Source organism: Cynoglossus semilaevis, chromosome 9 (assembly GCF_000523025.1).
Source record: "Cynoglossus semilaevis isolate Cse_v1.0 chromosome 9, Cse_v1.0, whole genome shotgun sequence".
In the NCBI taxonomy this organism is placed as follows: domain Eukaryota; kingdom Metazoa; phylum Chordata; class Actinopteri; order Pleuronectiformes; family Cynoglossidae; genus Cynoglossus; species Cynoglossus semilaevis.
Window position 1 is genome coordinate 4,504,191 of NC_024315.1, and position 20,354 is coordinate 4,524,544.

Genomic DNA, 20,354 nt, shown 5'->3' on the forward strand with positions numbered 1-20,354 from the left:
TATTTATTGTAATTAATTTGTCTTTACAACTGCAATAGGTAGATCACTTCAATACTCAATACTTCAACTAGGTGGCAGCAGATGGCTTTGAAATCTAAGACTGTCTCAGAGCTTTAGAAGAAGATCTGCGTGTCTTTCATCAATCCCTGCAACTACATCAGTGTCGTGTTCAACCAAACAGGAGTAGGTTTCATACTGAGTGAGTGAACTGATCTAGTATAACTAGTATAAGTACATGTACTCTTTGTGACACTATTGTGTGGTGGTGCATCCTGGGATTTTTCTAATATGTGCTGTGGGAAACTCTAGAGGTTAAACAGATATCGATGTGACTCTGAGAAACGACTGAATGAATCCTCGTTGATCTGCGATAAGTTAGACCACGATATACGATCGCAGCTCCCAGGACACCACCTCAGTACTGATGTCATCTGGAAGTCTGGACCTGATTGGGCGTCTGGGTGTAGAGGTACCTCCAGATGGCGTAGTAATGCACGGCGGCGCCTACGGCCACGAAAAGATGCCAGATGGCGTGAGCGAAGGGGACGATGCCATCGCTCTTGAAGAAGACGATGCCCAGGCAGTAACAGGCTCCGCCCACCAGCAGTTCACACAGCCCCGACTGCTCCGGCTGCAGAAACACACAGTGTTGATACTTTAATGAACACAGACGTTCGACTGATGCGTTATGAAGGAACACTGAAGTACTGCAGAGTAATCCTAGGTACGTGGTTTATCATGGAGCTCCTCCCACATCTACATCTGCTAACATGCACATCACAACAGCGCCCCCTATGTCCCCGCTCACGGTTTAAAACAGTCGGTCGTGTATTTGTAAACACAAATGTTGGTTCAAAACTTGATGCTGGAAGAATGGACTCACCATGGACAGGATGACCAGGGCGGGAAAAACCCCCATCACTGTGTAGCAAATCAGCTCCATGATCTTATACCTGTCAATACAAGCAGACAGTCAGAGTTACAGAGTCCTGCCTCCGTACACGGTAAAAAAAAAAAATCTATATTTGGATGAAATAGAAATGAATCAAGAATTCCTCAAAACTCTCCATCCTGGATAAAAATAAACGATGAAAGAAACAGTTAAAAAGCATCAAAGTGACAACAGTAACATGGAGAGAACATCGACTCCAACAGACACTGATGAAGGTTTGATCGAACCTCTCGTGGAAGAAGAAGACGTAGGTGGTTCCAAAGGAGGCCATGACCCACACCAGCCAGCGCATGTGACACGCCCACGGACCCAGCTCCCGCAGATTCAGCCTGGTCCACGTCGACAGAAAAGAATGTTTACAAACACATACGGCCACGCCCCCCTCCCCCCCCCCCCCCCCCGGGGGGGGTTTACCAGGGGGCGTAGGAAGCGGCGATGAAGAAGTAGATCACCATCCTGTCACACATGTGGAAACAGTGCTCCACCGACCTGAGGAGGACGACAACGATGAAGGTCAACCAGTGGTCCAGAAGAACGGACTCACAAAACACAAACTGCTCCTATTGGACACTTCAGCTGCCAATCACAGTGAGCTTCTCATCATCACTGCCTCATCTTATATTCTGGGTCTGATTTTCATTCAAACGTGATTAAAAATGAGAATATATGTGAATCTAACAACAAGATATTAAGAAAATACAAATAAAAACCTGTTTGTCTGTGTGTGTGTGTGTGTGTGTGTGTGTGTGTGTGACTGCACCTTAAGTGGCTCTTCTTCCAGGCCACAGTATGGAAGAGGGTGGAGATGATGAAGAGCGAGCTGAGTCCAGCTCCGTACACCCAGGCTGAGAGCCGCTCCCATTGGTCCTCGGAGTGGAAGTGCAGCACGGAGCTGCCCAACAGACTGGGAATGATCCATAACTGGGAGACAGAGAAGGAGGGAGCAGGACGAAACATGAGGAAAGGACGGACCATTACTTCCTGTGGTCTGTGAGAGTGTGTGTGTGTGTGTGTGTGTGTGTGTATTCACCGCATGCGTAGCACAGTTGGCAGCATGCTCATACTCTGTGGGCTGGTATCTCTTGTGAGGAGGAACACGGTTGTTCATAAACCTGTAACAAACAGAACCACGGCTGTTTACATCAGACCCAGATCTCACCCCACCCTGTCCTTTTGCTTGGCAACAGCAGACGGTGCTTCAACCTGTTGCCGTGGATGCTGTTGCCTGGCAACAGTGGGTAACCGTGGCCCGACGGGGGCCGAGGATTGTCCCGGTGATTTGTTTCCCGAGCTCCTCAAATGTGCACGTACACCTGCGCCTGCACGAACAGGAAGAACCCAAACAGACGGGAACAGGCTGAGGAGGAAGCACTCCATCAGTGATGTCACTGTTGTCATGGAAACCTATGAGCAGGGATACCGCACCGGAACAATCCTGGGTTGTTGTTTTTTTTTATCTTCCTCCCCCTCTCTCTCTCTCCCTCTTTGTCTCCACGTCTCTCCATCTCTCCTGTCTGACGGTGCGGCCGTTTCTTTTCTTGCCGATGATTAAATTAAGATGCAGAGCTGCAGATTTCCACAGTGACACAGAAAACACAGAGGAAACACAAACCCCAGGGAGCAGGAACCAGAAGGCAGCTCCGCTCAGAGGAAAACACGATGCTTTAAGAACATGTAGACAACATGTGAGTGTCCCACGTGGGCTGCAGCCCAGAGAGGGAGCTGGGCATCAGTGACTGTACCACCTCCTCCTGATGTCATTGGCTGTCGCTGTTGAAGCCAGAACTCTGACATCGTAATCATCACCTTCAGCTTCGTACAGGAAACACGTGGGCTTCACTTCACGAGGCCAGTTGAAAACGGAGAAACATTCAGATTTGAACAAAAGTTTCCAAATGAAGAAATGAAAATTAGTCTCAACCTGTGTTTGTCAAACTCTGGAGCGTGTCACCTGGTGTGTCCGCGTCTGCTGATGCTTGTCCATCCAGTTTAATTCTGTCTTTGTTTCAGCAGTTTAGTCGCCGCCCTGTGATTGGCTGAGACTGATAAATGCAGTGACATGAAGGTCGTTTTTACCCAGATATATAAACCAGGTGACGTTAACCAGGTGACGTTAACCAGGTGAAGTTAACCAGGTGACGTTAACCAGGTGACGTTAACCAGGGGTGAACCAACATCTCACATCTCCGTCTCCTCCAGCATCTGGTTCATCTATTAATACTCACTGACCCACCAGCCCAGAAACACAACTTCCTGTCCCACATAAACGCCGTTTCCCCGTCTGAACTTTAACTGTGGGGCTGGACTGGAGGCGTCTGTGGGGGGGTCTGTGGGGCCGTCTGTGGGGGCCGGGCCCTGAGGCCTAGTCAGTAATGACTTCATCAAGCAGACGGGGGGAGGGGGGTCTGACTGAATCACCACCACGACCTCAGTCCACCTAATGGTCAACAAGAATTACTGTCAAAGATCGTTTTATGGTCGGTGCAGTCGCCGTCTTTACGATAATGGAAAGTACTTAGGAGGAAATGGAAAAAAAAAAAAAAAAAAGCCAACAACTTCACTTCCACAGAGACCGCGTGGCCCCCGGTCCGTACAGGTCTTCACTTGAACCAGATCAATGACCAATGACCACAGGTTGAAGATTTAACACCTCTGTCATTGGTTTGTTGGTTCACAGTATTTCTACAGTTATTTGGCCAAAAAATCTAAAGTTAGAATAAATAAAAAAAGTAATTGTTTTAAAAATAGCTGTTAATTGTCTTGTCAGTCGTTGTTTTAAAAATAGCTGTTAATTGTCTTGTTTTTCAGAAAATATCAATCATTAAAATCACAAAATCTGAGGATCAGTTCAATCGGACAAATTAACTGTAAACTGAACATTACAAATGGACATGACTGAGGACACACAGGTACGGGACAGGACTTCCTGTAAAAACCTTTCTTATTTTTTTTTAGCTCTTGGTCGCACTTCATGTTGCATTGGTTCATGTTGCATTGAATTAGTAAGGATATTTTAACAGGCTAATTCTATTTGTTTTCTGTTTGTTATATTTTGGGGGAGGCTGGGGTTTAAAAATAAAAGTTTGTGGACCTTTGAGAGTATTCTTTTTAAAAATAAGTTTACATATTTAATCGAGACTTAAATTGTCAACAAAATAAACAAACAATGACATTTTGTTCCAGTCGTGAGTTTGAAACCTATAAAAACCGAAGCTCACCGACAAAGTTCGGCTGCTGCGTCCAATCACGTCGAACAGGAAAACGACATGTAGCACTGATTGTTTGGGGAAAACAGAGTCTCAGAAAGACATTCACACAATCGAGGCGAGGAGACAGATTGATGATGAGGAGGAGGAGGAGGAGGAGGAGAGTGTCAGCTGTTGTTCTTCCTTGAACCGCTTTTCAATCGAGCCTCAGATGACCGCACCGACAACGAAGAACTACGATGGAAACATGACTTTAAAATATCAACATCATCATTTGAACTCTGCAAACGAAGACTCTACTGTCACCCCATCATCCTCACCCTCACCCTCACCCCCACCCTCCCCCAGCTCCACTGACACACTGCTCTCATCAGGACTTACCTTACAAGATTCATTTACAGTGGAAATGAGCAACAGCTGAGGGCAGACAGGCTCTGGGGCTCGGTTCTCCTCGGTTCTCCTCGGTTCTCGGAGCTGAGCTGTGACCGGTTCAGGTCGGCAGCAGGTTTTCTTTGAAGTGAACGGAAACAGCGTGGCCGTGGCACCGTCTTCTTCACGACTTCCGTCTTATCCTCATCTCAAGCTGAGATGGACGCATCCCGACCCGGCTGCTGCCTCAGAGGATCCAGGCTGGATGGAAGAATGGAAGGATGGATGGATGATGGATGGAGAAGGAGAAGGAGAAGTGTGGGCGTCGATGTTCACTTGTTCTGTGGTGCACAGTAGTGATGCTCTCTCTCTCTCTCTCTCTCTGTGTGTGTATGTATATCTCTCCTGCTCGCTCTCTCTCTCTCTCTCTCTCTCTCTCTCAGCTGCTCTATAATTTGAATGCAGTTCCAATTCTCGCCTCGAGGTGGCACAGAAGGCTGTTGCTTATATAGAAAATGATCTATGTCATCCCTGAGACTTTTTTCTTTTTGACTGTGTCGTTATTTCTTTGACTAAACGTTAATATATTAGATTCTCATTTGCATAAATAACAATGAACTGAAATCTGATCAGTCCACGTTTTTTATGTTATATCTTAAAATCAATTCCAGTTACGTTTCTCCACCACCTTCAAACTGAGAAGTTACAGTGATTAAACAGTGAACGTCAACCTTTTCTTGATGATTCATTTCTCCCACCAAAAACCTTGTTAAAAAAAACAAAGATTTCCTATCATTATTCTTGGGGAAAAAATGGCCAAATTCAAAAGAAAGAACAAAACAGACTAGAGCTAACGAAACCTTTTTGCTAATGTACATTAGCTGTTGTTACTGATCACTAGCCATAAAAACAGAACAGTCGGTGTTTGGACTCGTGGACCTGTTTATGTCCAGAACCTTCTACGGTTCTCTGGGTCGACCAGGTGACCAGGTGACCAGGTGATGAGGAGCGTGGACCGTGATCTGAAAGAAGACTGGATGATGAAGAGTTGTCCACACGAGCCCACGTTTATTCACTGCGTGTTATGACCAGCATAAGCTTCAACATCAACTCCAACATTTCCTTCTGATTATAGAACATTCCAGCTTTAAGCTTTAACTCCAGCTCAGACTCATCAGTCTGTGACTACGCTGCTACTACTGCTGCTCCTCAGGTACCGTTTGCAGACCGGTGGTCAGTATCCGTGTGCTCAGCTCTGGTTCTGTTTCACAAACAGAACCCGAGCCCTTCAGAAGGCGAACACACGCTCTACGACGGCAGTCTGATCCTTAACCTGGATATAGAAATATATTTATATATAAAAGCTGATAGGAATGAGGCCAAGCTTTTTCTTCATGTTTCCTGAAGCTTCAACGTTGCTTTGTTTCATTTGAACTAAAACCTAAACTATCTTCAAGTTCTTCATTGCAGATTCCAGAGTCTGAAAAACAAGAAACAGAAAAAAAAGTCACGTCAGCGTCAAGAATATACGGCAAAAAGTTCTACGACCTGTGTTTTTATTGATGTATTTTTAAGAACTAGTATTTAGAGATCTGTTTTTCAGAAAGTGACAGAACTGTTGAAAGGTTCTTAGACGGTCCAAAGTCGAGGGCGGTGACCTGACGTGACCCCCACCTCCCACCCCCCTCCCAGGGTGGTGTTACCTTCACGTCCCAGATGCTCATTCCTCCGTCCATGCCAGTGGTGCAGAACTTGGAGCACTGGTTTCGTCCTCCTTCCAGAACAGAGATTTGGCTGAAACGTAGTTGGAAAATTGAAATTCTGTGTCAAAAAGATGAAAACTGCACAGATTTACTTTCTTAACTTCCTGTTTGGACAGACACAGTAGTCTGGGAATTAGAAATCCACGGGAATATCTAAGTGATTCTTCTCTGTTTCTGATCTCAGTGGATTTCCTGTATGACACGAAGACCTGCAGTACTACAGTATTAACCTACAGTACTACAGTACTATCCTTCAGTACTACAGTATTATCCTTCAGTACTACAGTATTAACCTGCAGTACTACAGTATTAACCTACAGTACTACAGTATTATCCTTCAGTACTACAGTATTAACCTACAGTACTACAGTATTAACCTGCAGTACTACAGTATTAACCTACAGTACTACAGTACTATCCTTCAGTACTACAGTATTAACCTACAGTACTACAGTATTATCCTTCAGTACTACAGTACTATCCGTCAGTACTACAGTATTATCCTTCAGTACTACAGTACTATCCTTCAGTACTACAGTACTATCCTTCAGTACTACAGTACTATCCTTCAGTACTACAGTATTAACCTACAGTACTACAGTACTATCCTTCAGTACTACAGTATTATCCGTCAGTACTACAGTACTATCCTTCAGTACTACAGTATTAACCTGCAGTACTACAGTATTAACCTACAGTACTACAGTACTATCCTTCAGTACTACAGTATTATCCGTCAGTACTACAGTACTATCCTTCAGTACTACAGTATTATCCGTCAGTACTACAGTACTATCCTTCAGTACTACAGTACTATCCTTCAGTACTACAGTATTAACCTACAGTACTACAGTACTATCCTTCAGTACTACAGTACTATCCTTCAGTACTACAGTATTATCCTTCAGTACTACAGTATTAACCTACAGTACTACAGTACTATCCTTCAGTACTACAGTACTATCCGTCAGTACTACAGTATTATCCTTCAGTACTACAGTATTAACCTACAGTACTACAGTATTAACCTACAGTACTACAGTATTAACCTACAGTACTACAGTACTATCCTTCAGTACTACAGTACTATCCCACATTCCTGACCTGATGCTGTTCTTGTGGAGAGAGTTCAGGTGCTGCTCTGCGTTCTGGTTCTCGGAGGCTCGGCGGTCCAGGTTCTGGAAGCGCTCCCTGGCACTGATGCCTTTCTGGGCTGCCTGTTTGGGAATGTCCAGTTTACCACCGAAGGTCAAGCTGCCTTTGGCACCGTCGTAGACGAACAGCACGGGGTAACAGTCGTGGCCCTGGAAGGAAGGGTTTATAAGAAACATTTTACATCACCGGGACGGGACGGACGGGACGGGACAGGACGGACGGGACGGACGGGACGGGACGGACGGGACAGGACGGGACGGGACAGGACGGATGGGACGCTCCGTCATCTGCTCTGGTTCTTTTAAAAAAATAAGGAACATAAATGTTCTGACATTGCATAGAACAATCACTAGGACTGTATGTAGTCAATCTGATGTTATATCAACACACACACACACACACATATATATTTGAATATGTGACTATTTTTCAGTCCAGTCAGATTTGAGATAAAAAGACTTCACGGTTTATGAACCCATACTTACAGCAGCCACTAGGCTGTTCTCAGTGATGAAGGTGACACACAGAAGAGGAAGAGTCTCTGAGCTCAGGCTGTTCACCCTGTGGAGGTCAGAGCAGAGGTCAGAGGTCACACACCACTCAGGTATGAACTGCACCTATTCTGCTCCGTGGGCTCTTACGTTCCGCGCTTCCCTCCCTCCGCCACGCACACGGTGGAGTCGTGCGAGGTCCAGGCCAGGCGGTTGCCTGAGTGTGAGAAGCAGACACTGTGCACCCAACCTCCACCTCCAGCTCCACCTCCAGCTCCAGCTCCAGCTGAGGCCTGAGCAGCAGCTCCAGATCCTCCAGACTCAAACAACATCTCCCCAAAAGGCATCTTGCTGCCCCACGGAGTGGGGCCCGGTTTCTCCTCCACCTCTTTGATGTAGGCTGAGAAGACCCTGGGGGTTAGAGGTCACGCTCTCTTTAAAACCACACAAATCAAAGTGAATTAGAACCAGAGTTGATCCGTTTGTGTGTCTCCCCTGGGGGGCGCCAGAGCACCTTGGGGAAGGTGCAAATTGAAAAGAAGAAAGGCAGGTGCAGAAGAAGATTGACCCAGATCTAGAGGAAAGAAAAACGACTGCTCGTCTGCAGAGCAGGAAGTCTGACAGTGATTGTTTGAAGGTGGCACATCAACAGTTTGTGTTTCTTTTCAGGGAAGATTTAATTGTTGTAAATATATTTTGACCATTAAAAGCAGTTTGAACTTGTCGTTTCTGTTTTGTTTTGTTTTTTAGGCCGAGCTTTTACCTGCATTTAAAGTCACAGGATCCAGCGGCCAGCAGGACGTTGTTGGGATGCCAGTCCAGACTGAGGATGGTGGAGCGGATCGGCTTCTTGATGTGTTTACAGACCCACCTGTGAATGGACAGCATTAGTGAAAATGATCACATGACCTGCAGGGATCAAACCTCAGCCCAGAAACTCACCAGTCATTTTCCTGCTCGAAGTAACAAATCGAAATGAGGCGAGAGCCGCTGCCAACGGCGAACTTGTTCTCTCTGGGCGACCACTTCACACAACGAGCAGCTCGGTTGATCCTGAGGATGACCAGGGTGGGCTTCCAGGTCCCTTCTTTGAGGGTCCACACGTAGGCGTTCCGGTCCGCTCCACAGGTGACGATGCGGTTACTGTCTGGAGCCCAGTCGATCCCTGTGGGAGTCAGAAACGTCAGACTTTCATCCTGCTCTGGTTTTGAAGGCACCGTTGAAGTTCTCCGTGCGTCTCACCCGTCACTTGGCCGTTATGCTCTTTCAGCTCGTGAATCTTGGTCCACTTGGTCCCATCTTTCTTGTAGATGTGGACGTCGTGGTTGTTGGGGCAGAGAGCGATCTCTGAGAAACAAACGTCAAATTCAAGCACACGTTACACCCGGAGCAGAAGGTGCAGAGACACAGGAAGTAGACAGGAAGTAAACAGGAAGTAGACAGGAAACAGGTCCCGACTGTAGAGAGCAGGAGAAATGACTTGACCTCTGATTAAAAGTCAAAGTTGAAGGTCAGCAGAGTGGAAGAAAGAACAGCTGACCCAGCGCATGAGAACCAGACAACAACACTGTCTGTGTGTGTGTGTGTGTGTGTGTGTGTGTGAGAGCCTGTGGGCAGATCTCTCACACACTCACACACAAATAGACCAAGAAAAACAAAAATCCTCCTCCATTTATCGTTGATCAAACGTTTGTGTCCACAGTTCGGTCGGCCTCGGCCCGTGTTGGCGCTCTAACATGTTTTTTACTTTTTCTTTGCCTGTCTTTTATGATAAGTTCACTGCACATGCTCAGCTGTGTCAACCTCTGACTCCACCACAGCCACGCCGTACTTCCTCTCTGCTCAGCGATACTTCCTCTCTGCTCAGAAACCAAAGCGCTAATCAAAAAAAGCCAAATAAGGCAAAGTTTCCTGCGGCTCACTGAGAACTGAGTCTCTGTGCAAGGCCCCGAGACAGGAAACAGGAAATACCTTCTCCCACCTGGGAGCCAATCACAAGCCTCCGTCTATTACAGCACTTGTTGTTTGGTGCAGACAGAAGCTGAGGTAACATGTTCCGTGATGTTGAGAGAGATGAGACTAAAGCGAAGGCCCTGAGTGACCAATCAGAAGGAGCGGATGAAAAGACTCACGGCTGCGATCTTTGTTCCAGGCATGGCAGCTAATTGGTTCAAGCAGGAAGCTGTGATACGCCATGGCCAATCAGGTGTCAGCAACAGACCAGGAAGTTTAGATAACGGTGAGATCTAGAGAAACAGAACACAGGGTTGAGTCAGGGAGTGAAGGAATCCTCAGTCCTGTTGGTGGAGATGAAACAAAGACGAAGAATAAAAACCACCAGTGTCTGATTCTTCTGAAAGGGGAAAAAAACCCCTGTGACTTGATCCAGTCAGGTTGTGTTAATGAGCTCCAGACGAGTGAGGAATGATGCAGGTCAGCGGTGACATCACACACGGAACAAACTCTGACCGTGGTGAACTCCACTCAGGTCAGGATCAGAGAGAACTAAAGTTTCAGCCCCTGGAGTTTCCTGTTGCAGTCGTTACACTTTCAACGTGTGTGTTTGTGTGTGTGTGTGTGAGAGAGAGAGACGTGTCTAAACAAACTCAGTCAACTGTTAAATATTTTCTAGGCTACTCACCCTGAAGGCAGCACAGAGAAGAATGGGTACGAAGCTGCAGAGATGGAGAGGGAGAGAAGAGAAAGTGAAGGGTGAGGCTGTTCAGCTCGCGGACTCTGGCCAGTCAACGCGAACGCCAACGACAGAGTGAGCTCAGGAAGAGAGACACCGAGTCATAAGAGGGAGGGGAGGTCAGATGGGGAAGTGGAGGAGGGGGAGACAGAACAGGAAGTCAACGCAGCCGTCACTTCATGGTGGAACAAATACTTCATGATTGACTTTAGGAAACAAACCTACAAAACAACCAGGAGGGAAACCAAGTTCAGTCTGTGACGGTGGAGCAGCAGCACAATAAAGTGTTTGAAGGCAAACGAGGGAGGAGGGGGAGGAGGGGGAGGCAGAAAACTGAGGGGGAAGCAGAAGTAAAAAACTAGGAAGCATGAAAAGCAGAGAAGAAAGGGGGAGGGACGTGTTCACTTCTGCATAAAGAAAGGGGAACAGGAGGAGGGGAGGAGGGGCGACTGCTGAGGGAGGTGTCTGAGGTGAAGGTTCTTCTCTTCCTGGACTGACCCGGGTTAGAATTCACCAGAACAACGGGGACGTCCTCAGACATGTCCAGTTTAGAGCCTCGTTCTGTCAGAAACAGGAAAAAAAAAGAGGTAAAAAGGAACAGATGGTGATTTTAATGACAGTTAAAGACAAAATAAATAAATAAATAATTAACTCCTGGGACAAAAGACAAAATAAATAAATAATTAACTCCTGGGACTGATGTTCTTTTGAATTCAGGTTTTACATCTTTACATTTGTTCAGGAAATGAGATCCGACCTGTTTTCTACTTACTGAACGTATGGTGGTACGTTGGTGTTTAAAAGACATCAGAAAAAATATGAAACGTTTCTGAAATATTTCCTCGTCTTTGATACTTTAACTCGGTGGCGTTTAAGTCATTTCCTTTTGTCTTTTTTTATCTTCAGTCTGGGTCACAGGGGCATCGCTGTGGTCATCACTCTTCATTTTGGTTGAAGCCCCCGGTGGTTTCAGGATGGAAGGGCAGACTGCATGTCCGGCCACTGTGTGTACGAGACTCCTCCCACAGTTGACCCTCTTCATTGACCCCCAGGGTCACTTTAACACCTCCTTTGGGAAAACCCTGACAGACGGCAGTGAATGCAGCAGATAAACACATGAAACAATCCTGTACAGCGTGACACCAGTGAACACAAAGGACGAGAGCAGGCCCTGGAGTAGAGTACTGTAAATGGTTTTCATCTTTATTTCATTTCTACCTCATCACCAGTTACTTCAAAAACAAAAGCCTCCGTCTACTGTGGTTTTAGCGTACGCCACGAGTGTCGACGGCTGCGTTCCCCCTCTCCACCACCAGGACCTGCACGTGTCTCTACGTCCAACAGCAACATGATCTCACAACATCCAGACTGAGCCGACCATAAACCAGACTGTAGTTGATAACCAGACGGGTTACTGATAACCAGACGGGTTACCGATAACCAGACTGTAGTTGATAACCCGTCTGGTTGTTGATAACCAGGCAGGTTGTTGATAACCAGGCAGGTTGTTGATAACCAGGCAGGTTACCGATAACCAGACGGGTTATCCATAACCCGTCTGGTTGTTGATGTCACGTGATCATGTTGATGTTGTTCAGAGCTGACACACAGTCTGAGGTTTGGACAAACACACTTTTTAGTGTTTAACTTTGGGTACAGGAGGTTAGAGAACATAAAAAACACACATTTCACGTCACTCTTTAAATGTGTCTGAGGCCCCTCCCACTTTGACACCTGGTTAACCTTCATTTAAAAACAAGGCAAAAAAACAAACAAAAAAATAATAACAGTGATGCCACACGTTAGCTCAGTGTGTGTGTGTGTGTGTGTGTGTGTGTGTGTTATGAAATATGTTTGAATATTTTAGTGTGAATGAGAGTGTTAGCTACACACACACACACACACACACACACGGACCAGTGTGTGCTGCTCAGATCAGTGCTTCAGCAGACACTTGGTTTAAGGTGGTCAGTTATATTTGTTACTGGCTGTGTCTCAGAGGTGAAGGGGGGGTGAGGGTGGGGGTGAGGGTGGGGGTGAGGAGAGGGGAGAGAAGTGAGGCCGCAGCGTCTCTTCATTCATAAGCAACATTTCTTCACATGATGCGGAGACCCTGGATAGAAGCTTCTAGACTCTGTAGTGGAACAGAAACAAATGAGAGTTAGAGGCAGAGGAGAGTGTGTGTGTGTGTGTGTGTGTAACCTGTGTGTGTGTGTGTTACCTTAAAATCCCAGATGGCCATTGCTCCATCAATGCCTGTGGTGCAGAACTTACGACAGTCCCTTTTGTCTCCCTCGTAGATAGACACTTGGCTGTGAACATAGAGGGTTTGGTCAAGAATCTGTCGAGACGATCAACTGTGGTCCACATCACAGGAGATACGGTCCAAGACACACCGCGAAAAAGGGAAAATCATTGACGTATTTATTAACCCTTAACCCCCCCCCGCCCGACACTGTTATCTTCACAGTAGAGTTGTAGAATGGAAATATAAGACAAACAATCAATCAACAGTCAATAAATGAAATACACCAGAGCTCTGGAGTGGTGATGGAGGTGAAGCCCCTGACGGAGGTGAAGCCCCTGACGGAGGTGAAGCCTAAATAATAATAAACTGGAGCTCCCAAATTTAATCTCAACCATAATAAATCATGATTAATCATAATCCTAATTAATCACAATGACTGAGATAAATTCCTAGGTTTGAAGCAACAACAAAATAAAAATTGTGGAACAGAAAAACAAAGAGCAGGTCGACGTCTGTGTTTCACACTTGTTTTTATGTGATTCTGAATGATGTTTTCATGAAAAAGGAAAAATTATTTTATACAGTTTTTATAATGTTTTCCTAACTGAGCAGCTGTGTGTGATGACAGGAGTGTCACAGTCACAGTGATGACCACATCTTCACACAAGAATCCGTCTGAATGTTGAACCTACGTGATGCTGTTCTGGTGGAGTGTGTCCAGGGCAGTGTTGCGGTCCTCAGTGGTGGCTCTCTTGTCCATGTTCCTGAAGCGCTCCATGGCAGAGATGTTCCTCTGGATGCTCTGCTTGGGGAGGTCGAGCTTCGTGACAAACGTCAACGTCCCACCGTCATCGCAACGGAAAAGCATGGGGCAGCAGTCGTGGCCCTGGTGTAAAGAAAACAAACAAAACAACAAGAGTTGGTGTTGACGTGAGTTTCTCACAACAGAGAGACTAAAACACTGTGTTGATCTTACCGCAGCTACTAGACTGTTCTCTGAAACAAAGACGACACTGAGGAGCGGAAGGAACTCCGTCTTCAGCTGTGAGGGACTAAACACAGACACACCTTCTTTATAAAACACCCAACCTGAGCAAATCAGGAAATATACAGTAAATCAACACAAATGATTCCACATCTGCACACACTTTTATCACTGAAACATGAAGTCACTTGTAAGTTGAACACAGTCATTTTACAACAAATCAATATCTGTCAGTTTGGCTCTAACTGTGTTTCAACTCTACGTTCAAATGCATCTGTTGAAAAGTCATGACTTAATCCAACCAAATTCAATAAAACAAGTACCGTCTCCAAAATTAACTGAGAAACACAACAATTTGGCAGATCTGAATTATTGACCAAAGCCATAAATCCATAGATAATGAAACAGGAGACCACAGCACGGGGATGACCGACCTGGCAGTCTTTGAACTGTCCACCACGGTGACAGTGCTGTCGTGGCTGACCCACGCCAGGCGGTTACCAGAGGCTGAGAAAGAAACTGAGTGGACCCAACCCCCTCCACCTGCCAAACACAGAGTGGAGACAAATAAAATAACACGGTCGGTCGGTTTGTTTCAACAGGATCTTTGTCAACTGCAGGACTGTTTTTTTTCCACCACTGCAGACAGATATGGATTTACTGACCTGCTCCTCCAAACTCTGCTAAGATGGCTCCAAATGGCATCTTGCTGCCCCAGGGCGTGGGGCCTGGTTTCTCTTCAACCTCCTTAATGTAGGCTGAGAACACCCTGCAGACACACAAGGGAGGCGGGGTTTAAAAAAAAACAACAACGAGTCAGGACGTTTCAGTCATAGAGGGAGGCGGGGTTAAAAAAAAACAAAAAACAACGAGTCAGGACGTTTCAGTCATAATCTCCATCTCTCGTCCCATTTTTACCTGCATTTAAAGTCACAGGATCCAGCGGCCAGCAGGACGTTGTTGGGATGCCAGTCCAGACTGAGGATGGTGGAGCGGACCGGCTTCTTGATGTGTTTACTGACCCACCTGAAGCACAAATCATTTTAAATAAACTAAAGGACGTTCTACACCAACTCACTAAGAGAACATAAAGAACCCGTGAGAACAGAGCACGTTAGTCTCATTAAATAAAGTTTTTTTTATTTTTACACACAGAGCTGGTTTCCCAGGACTCACCAGTCGTTCTCAGACTCAAAGTAACAGACAGAGATGAGTCGAGCTCCACTGCCAACTGCAAATTTATTCTCCAGCGGAGACCATTTAACAAAGGTGGCAGCTCGGTTGATCCTGAGGATGACCAGGGTGGGCTTCCATACACCCTCCTTCTGGGACCACACGTAGGCGTTACGGTCGGCTCCGCATGTCACGATGCGATCACTTTTAGGAGCCCAGTCAATACCTGCGGCACAGATGAGAAGAAAACGTATTACCTGGTGATCAATGAATGGGTTTATAGTGTGATCCCTGGGTTTACAGCGACCTGTAAGAGCAAAATAGAAAACAATATTTTTTTTTGTCACGAGACCACTTCATCTTTTCAAAGACCTTTTCCCAGAGTAGACCAAAAAAACTGGTCAGAACATTTGTTACGGTTACATCTGTGAGGGTTACTGTGGAATTTGAGCAGCAGCTTTTTGCTCCATGTTTTTGTCACTGTACACTTTAACACCTATTTGTGTCCATTGTCCACTGGTAGTCATAGAAACACAGGACGTGCTGATAAAAGAAACAGGTCATGGTGTTTAATGTCAGTTAAATACCTGTTATGTGTCCATTGTGTTCCTTCAGCTCGTGGGTTTTCACCCACTGGTTTCCACTCTTTTTGTAGATATGAACTTCATGGTTATTAGGACTGATGGCAATTTCTGCAAAACAACATGGAAAAACAGCAGGTCCAGAGTTTGAACACAGCTCCAAACCAGTCCAACCAGTTCTGGTTCAGGCTGGAGGTAAATGCTTACACACACGACACATGAGCACCACCTGATCTACACCTAAAGGTTCCTCCAGCTTCATAATGGCCACTTAATAACAGATAACACCGCGGTCAGGACACGGTGTGTGTTTAGTCAGAGAGTTACCAAACTGGTCCGTGATGTAAAGAGTGAAACACAGAAAGGAATGAAGCAGTGTGTCAGGAGGCTTACGTGTCCTGTCGTGGTTCCACGCGTGGCAGGTGATGGGCTCCAACAGAAACTGATGAAGGGACATGTTGTCTGGGTGTGGTTCTCCACTGGAACTCTGAAGTCACACACACACAATGTCAGTGTAGCCAAGAAGCGACACACACACACACACACACACGGCCCAGCTGAACTGAACTTTGCTTCTACTACAGTACAACGTTATAAGCAGCATTAATGACACTGGAATATGACGTGTTTGTTCTTATTTCCACAAAAATAGAAACTACAGTGTGAACTCCATCAAACCTTTCCCTGACTTTGTTACATCAGCCAATCACAGCTTAGTAAATGAACGTTCTATCTGCTAACACTGACGTTAGCTATAAGTTAATGTCTGTAAAACTGGAGTCACAATAGTAACATTTTGAAGAACAGGTTCGATTTACTGGATGTAATAACGGCCGTGTGTACAGGGAGTTACTCGGCCATTCTTTCACAGCAGCCTCTGTCGGTTCTTAGCAGGTTACATTAAATTGCTAGCCGACAGTCGCCGGTGGTTCACGGGCCTGGAACTGAAGAATGTCGTTAAATAAACTCCCACAAAGACCTGATGGACTAACACTGAGAGACTCCCGCTTCTTTACCAGTCTTTCATTTCTACAAATAACTACCCGGTGCTTTACTACAGATAACAGATAGCATCGTTACCCGCACGTTCAGCTAGCCCACCGCTAACTCACCTTCTCTCCGAAACTGAGCTCTTGTTGCCCGGTGAGCTACGTTACGCTAACTGTGTGGTGGCTGTAGGTCAGGAGTGATGGACCCGAATTCGCGGACTCTGGTCAGTCGACACGAATTCGTCCAGGAATGTTGACGGAATGTCAAGACGGCCAGCAGGACACGGCCGGGAGCATCCGGTGGTTAAATCGTCGGTTAAACCTGTGGCTGACTGGCTAACAGCTAGCTTAGCATCATCCCGCTAAGTTGTTACATTCAAATGAATGTGGAGGACCGTCGTTCACACAAACTGAGGCATGTGTGTACGAGCGCCTCTAGGGGTTCGAGTAAGAACAACCAGACTAGGTTAACAGGTTACGTAACAGCGCCATCTACTGCATAACTAATATATATTTGACAGGGTTAAGTACTTTTTAATATAAAATATTAAAGTTAATTTTAACCTTTACATATTTAAGCTTTACAAAATGTTCTCTATCAATTCACAACACGTACATAAAACAATAACAAGCTTAATAATAATGTATTATTATTAATAATAACAATTACTTTTTTGAATGTCAAAGCCTCTACAGATTATATGGACTACTATAAAGTCTGTTCTTAACTGGAGGTGCCGGACCTCAAGAGGTCAACTGAAGTACTGCAGGCCATTTATGGTCAATGACGTAGTTTGTAAAAAGAAAAACCCGAACACTTTATTCTACATATACTACATATTTTACAAAGACACTTCATCTTGTGCCATGATTGGCTGGTGAGATATTCAGCCAATCAACAGAAGCTTTCAATTAGCTCCACCTGGTGGGCCCACAGATTAACTACTGCCTGCTCCAAACATCACTCTCTCTGTTTCCTCTGTGTGACATGATCTAACCTGACAAATGGAGTCATTATCCAAAGCTGAGGAGCCACTTCCTACACCACCACCTTACTTTCTGCCAGGTAAAACACCCTCATCCTGCCTGGTGTGTGTGGAGCCTAAAATAATTGGTTAATAATTGATTGTTTTTTGTCTCCAGATGAATGTAAGACTGGGCAGAATGTGAGGATCTACCACATCCACTCCCCTTTTAGTCCTCCTCCACCTCCTCCGTCCGTCTCCTTCTCCCCAGGAGAAGGTGGTTCATATCAGAATCACTTGTCCATACCAGGTGCTTTAACCTTTAACCTGAACCTCAGTCGAGGTCTAATTGTTGAAATGCTGCGGTCTATTGACAGAGCTCTAAAAGGTTTTGTAGCTGCATGAGTTTTACTGAGGTTCCAATTTTTTTTGGTGTTTTTTTTAAAAAAACAAACCATTTAAGAAAAGAGATTTTTCAGTTTTTATCTTGAATGTCCTCTTCCCAGTAAAACTTCTTTCTTTTCAGTGACTTATTTTCCTCTGCCTGATCTTCAGTGTCCGTTCAACCTCAAACGACCCCCAGGACAAAGTTTGTGAGCTACGAGGTAGAACTGTATCGGTCGCCCGCCCTGACCAGATGCCCCTCCTGTCAGACTCGGGTGACATCACAGGTCAACTACAAAGTCGGGACACATGCCTGGCTCATGTGTCTTGTGTTTGTGTTGTGCGGGTGAGGAGGAACACTTTGAAATCTTCTTATGCAATCATTGACACTCGGTCAAGTGCGTGCACACACTGACACACAAACACACACACACACACACACAAGCGCAGGGACATGTGAAGTTTTTCTCTCACAGGTTGGTGTTCGGATGCTGCTTGATTCCATTTTTTGTGGACCATTTCAAGGACGCCTATCACTCGTGTCCACTGTGTCACCGGGTTCTCCACGTGCACAGGAGGAGATGCTGTGAAAGAGAGTAGACAGTGGACAGGCCTGGGGACAGTGGACAGGCCTGGGGACACCTGTCTCACTGTCAAACTATCATGATTTTAAAAAAGGTCACATTTGTTCTTGTGTGTACAAGGCACTTTTTTGTCTTCATCCTCAAACATTTTACCTTTCAAGTTTTATCTGTTTTGTATAAAAAATGAATTTAAATAAACATTATTTTGTGTAAGATGTTTGAAAAAGAGAAATGAATTTGTTTAACGTTGTTTATCAAGAAATGGCAGCTTCCAAAAAAACAAAGACGAGTCAGGCAGAGACTGGAGAAAGTCAGAGTCCGGCTGATGAGCTGACACGTGTTCACAGATAATGCCACAGGATAAGAAGCCAAAGTCGTCTTTAGGTTCTTAGAACCTACAGATCACAAAGCGTGTCTGCCTCAGCCGCAGCCTTCACCGCCGCCTCCACAGGTTAGAGGTTCCACAGCTGCAGCTTCAGTCAGGATGTCGCAGCTTCAGTCTGGCTTCTCTGTGTAGCAGCAGCAGCAGCAGCAGCAGCAGCAGCAGCAGCAGCGTGAGTGAACGCTGCCCCAGAATTCCTCGCCTGCTCCTCTTTGTTCTTTCTACTTCTTACTTGCACGACTGATTTCTGTCCTACCTGAAACGGTGGTGTTAAAATGCCGTTCGCTCCACCTGTGTCGATGACATGCTCCGTGTCAGGACTGACGGGGAAAGACAGAACTCTCAGCTGTTCCTTGGCCCAGATGAGAGACGTGAGGGAAGACAGGGGCAGCTCTGTGAAGGAGCGGCTGACCTTTAACCTGAAGCAGCTGGGGAAAAAGACCCCAACCAGGAGTCGTCCGTCAGCAGCCAAAGGTAAGAGCGGTGTGAGGAGCGGACCAGAGGTGAAGACAGGGACCAGACATGACAGAGAAGAAGCCCACCTCACCCTGACTCTCACACCTGAAGCTGTCCTGCTGCTGCAGCGCCGGGACAGTGAGAGGCGCCAACGATCAGCGACCAGAAAGGCCAAAAGTTCAGCTGCAGAAGGTTCTGGAAGTTCCACGGAATCTAGATGCAGGAAGGACAACGGTTCTAGAAGACATCAACTAGCGTTGCCGGGACACGTCACACCGAGGCCCAGAGACCAGGTGACGGGTGACGCGGTGGCAGAGCAGGGAGACATCAGGTCCATTTTGAAAATCTCACTCCTGAATGAGCAGCACAAGTACGACGACGTAGAATATGAGGAGGAAGACGGGGGCGTGGACGAGCGCGTGGTGCTCAAATGTACGGAGTGGCTCCGTGGGTTGGAGAACACACCGGTGACAGTGGGGAACAACCTGAACAAGAGAACCAGACCTGCAAAACGTTGGTGAATGTCAAGACTGTGGACGGTCCTGAGGTTCACTCTGCAGGTACTGCAGAATTAGCCTGGATAAAACAGTACCTTCAATTAAAAACCAATCAATACAGTTCAGTTTACTGTCAATGAATGATCACTTCTCCTTTGATCTACATCAAAGAATGATTTGAAGACTCTCTGTAGCGCCTGTTTTTTCAAACGGATTCTTTTTCTAAATCTAGGCTCGGTTTCTTGACGTCGTCCTGAAAGTGTAAGAAAACACAACAACATTTTAAAGAGTCGATCTTTTTCTGTTTACTTTAATGAGTCACTCTGTAAGCAGCTTTCTGGAGGATTAACCCCTGGTTCACTGACTGCCATTCATGGTCATGTGCACAAACCAACTGAGCTTAGCAGCAGCTCGTGATCCAGCCAAGTGTCGCATGTTAGTGCACGTGTGTTGGTCGGTTAGTGCACGTGTGTTGGTCGGTT

The 20,354-nt window shown here is 46.0% G+C and overlaps 5 protein-coding genes and 1 long non-coding RNA gene across 10 annotated transcripts in view; 2 read left to right on the forward strand and 4 right to left on the reverse strand.

The window, feature by feature from the left end:
• Positions 1-6: 6 nt before the first annotated feature.
• On the reverse strand, positions 7-5,421 carry LOC103383481 (monocyte to macrophage differentiation factor 2-like). 3 transcript variants are annotated; one of them, XM_025058365.1, is made up of 8 exons: positions 4,540-5,421; positions 4,171-4,392; positions 1,983-2,064; positions 1,713-1,873; positions 1,367-1,441; positions 1,180-1,281; positions 884-953; positions 7-631 (listed from the first exon to the last, which is right to left on the reverse strand). In XM_025058365.1, the coding sequence occupies exons 3-8, from the start codon at positions 2,058-2,060 to the stop codon at positions 428-430; spliced, it is 690 nt and encodes a 229-aa protein (XP_024914133.1). In that variant the 5' UTR covers positions 2,061-2,064; positions 4,171-4,392; positions 4,540-5,421; the 3' UTR covers positions 7-427. The 3 variants fall into 3 exon arrangements, with proteins under 3 accessions (XP_024914133.1, XP_008314838.1, XP_024914134.1); XM_008316616.3 differs by lacking the exon at positions 4,171-4,392 and having other exon boundaries at positions 4,540-4,553; XM_025058366.1 differs by lacking the exons at positions 4,171-4,392; positions 4,540-5,421 and adding an exon at positions 2,156-2,417.
• Positions 2,931-3,499, forward strand: LOC112487453 (uncharacterized). The gene is made up of 2 exons (XR_003050540.1): positions 2,931-3,045; positions 3,088-3,499. It is a non-coding gene; the product is annotated as an uncharacterized LOC112487453 (long non-coding RNA).
• A 147-nt stretch (positions 5,422-5,568) lies between the features above and the next one.
• Positions 5,569-10,740, reverse strand: arpc1b (actin related protein 2/3 complex, subunit 1B). The gene is made up of 10 exons (XM_008316618.3): positions 10,578-10,740; positions 10,069-10,182; positions 9,179-9,283; positions 8,879-9,101; positions 8,700-8,807; positions 8,087-8,347; positions 7,931-8,006; positions 7,395-7,594; positions 6,231-6,321; positions 5,569-6,007 (listed from the first exon to the last, which is right to left on the reverse strand). Exons 2-10 carry the CDS (start codon positions 10,130-10,132, stop codon positions 5,969-5,971), a joined length of 1,167 nt encoding a protein of 388 aa, XP_008314840.1. The 5' UTR covers positions 10,133-10,182; positions 10,578-10,740; the 3' UTR covers positions 5,569-5,968.
• A 1,065-nt stretch (positions 10,741-11,805) lies between these two features.
• On the reverse strand, positions 11,806-16,992 carry arpc1a (actin related protein 2/3 complex, subunit 1A). Its single transcript, XM_008316620.3, has 11 exons — positions 16,728-16,992; positions 16,009-16,102; positions 15,622-15,726; positions 15,038-15,260; positions 14,780-14,887; positions 14,527-14,630; positions 14,296-14,404; positions 13,853-13,928; positions 13,569-13,762; positions 12,850-12,940; positions 11,806-12,762 (listed from the first exon to the last, which is right to left on the reverse strand). The coding sequence occupies exons 2-11, from the start codon at positions 16,070-16,072 to the stop codon at positions 12,724-12,726; spliced, it is 1,113 nt and encodes a 370-aa protein (XP_008314842.1). The 5' UTR covers positions 16,073-16,102; positions 16,728-16,992; the 3' UTR covers positions 11,806-12,723.
• A 167-nt stretch (positions 16,993-17,159) lies between these two features.
• Positions 17,160-20,022, forward strand: LOC103383484 (proline-rich protein 18-like). 3 transcript variants are annotated; one of them, XM_025058367.1, is made up of 4 exons: positions 17,160-17,670; positions 17,748-17,879; positions 18,125-18,351; positions 18,430-20,022. In XM_025058367.1, the coding sequence occupies exon 4, from the start codon at positions 19,195-19,197 to the stop codon at positions 19,894-19,896; it is 702 nt and encodes a 233-aa protein (XP_024914135.1). In that variant the 5' UTR covers positions 17,160-17,670; positions 17,748-17,879; positions 18,125-18,351; positions 18,430-19,194; the 3' UTR covers positions 19,897-20,022. The 3 variants fall into 3 exon arrangements, with proteins under 3 accessions (XP_024914135.1, XP_008314843.2, XP_024914136.1); XM_008316621.3 differs by having other exon boundaries at positions 18,125-18,299; XM_025058368.1 differs by having other exon boundaries at positions 18,125-18,228.
• Positions 20,023-20,166: 144 nt separating this feature from the next.
• Positions 20,167-20,354, reverse strand: part of abcg2b (ATP-binding cassette, sub-family G (WHITE), member 2b) — a 5,890-nt gene continuing 5,702 nt past the window's right edge. Inside the window, exon 16 of the transcript XR_003050539.1 lies at positions 20,167-20,354. The gene's annotated coding sequence lies outside the window, so the exon portion shown is untranslated.

What these genes read in the sequence shown, in the direction of transcription:
- arpc1a (XM_008316620.3), bottom strand. Translation starts at nt 16,072, where the DNA reads ATGTCCCTTCATCAGTTTCTGTTGGAGCCCATCACCTGCCACGCGTGG. An exon ending in TCCTGTGACTTTAAATGCAG is followed by an intron (nt 14,631 to 14,779) that starts GTAAAAATGGGA and finishes GTGTGTCTGCAG; the next exon opens with GGTGTTCTCAGCCTACATTA. An exon ending in TGGCCATCTGGGATTTTAAG is followed by an intron (nt 12,763 to 12,849) that starts GTAACACACACA and finishes GTTCCACTACAG; the next exon opens with AGTCTAGAAGCTTCTATCCA.
- LOC103383481 (XM_008316616.3), bottom strand. An exon ending in GCCGCTTCCTACGCCCCCTG is followed by an intron (nt 1,282 to 1,366) that starts GTAAACCCCCCC and finishes GACGTGGACCAG; the next exon opens with GCTGAATCTGCGGGAGCTGG. An exon ending in CCCTGGTCATCCTGTCCATG is followed by an intron (nt 632 to 883) that starts GTGAGTCCATTC and finishes GTGTTTCTGCAG; the next exon opens with CCGGAGCAGTCGGGGCTGTG.
- arpc1b (XM_008316618.3), bottom strand. Translation starts at nt 10,132, where the DNA reads ATGGCGTATCACAGCTTCCTGCTTGAACCAATTAGCTGCCATGCCTGG. An exon ending in CTGGAACAAAGATCGCAGCC is followed by an intron (nt 9,284 to 10,068) that starts GTGAGTCTTTTC and finishes TTTGTTTCTCAG; the next exon opens with AGATCGCTCTCTGCCCCAAC. An exon ending in TGAGCATCTGGGACGTGAAG is followed by an intron (nt 6,008 to 6,230) that starts GTAACACCACCC and finishes CTTGTTTTTCAG; the next exon opens with ACTCTGGAATCTGCAATGAA.
- LOC103383484 (XM_025058367.1), top strand. Translation starts at nt 19,195, where the DNA reads ATGCCGTTCGCTCCACCTGTGTCGATGACATGCTCCGTGTCAGGACTG.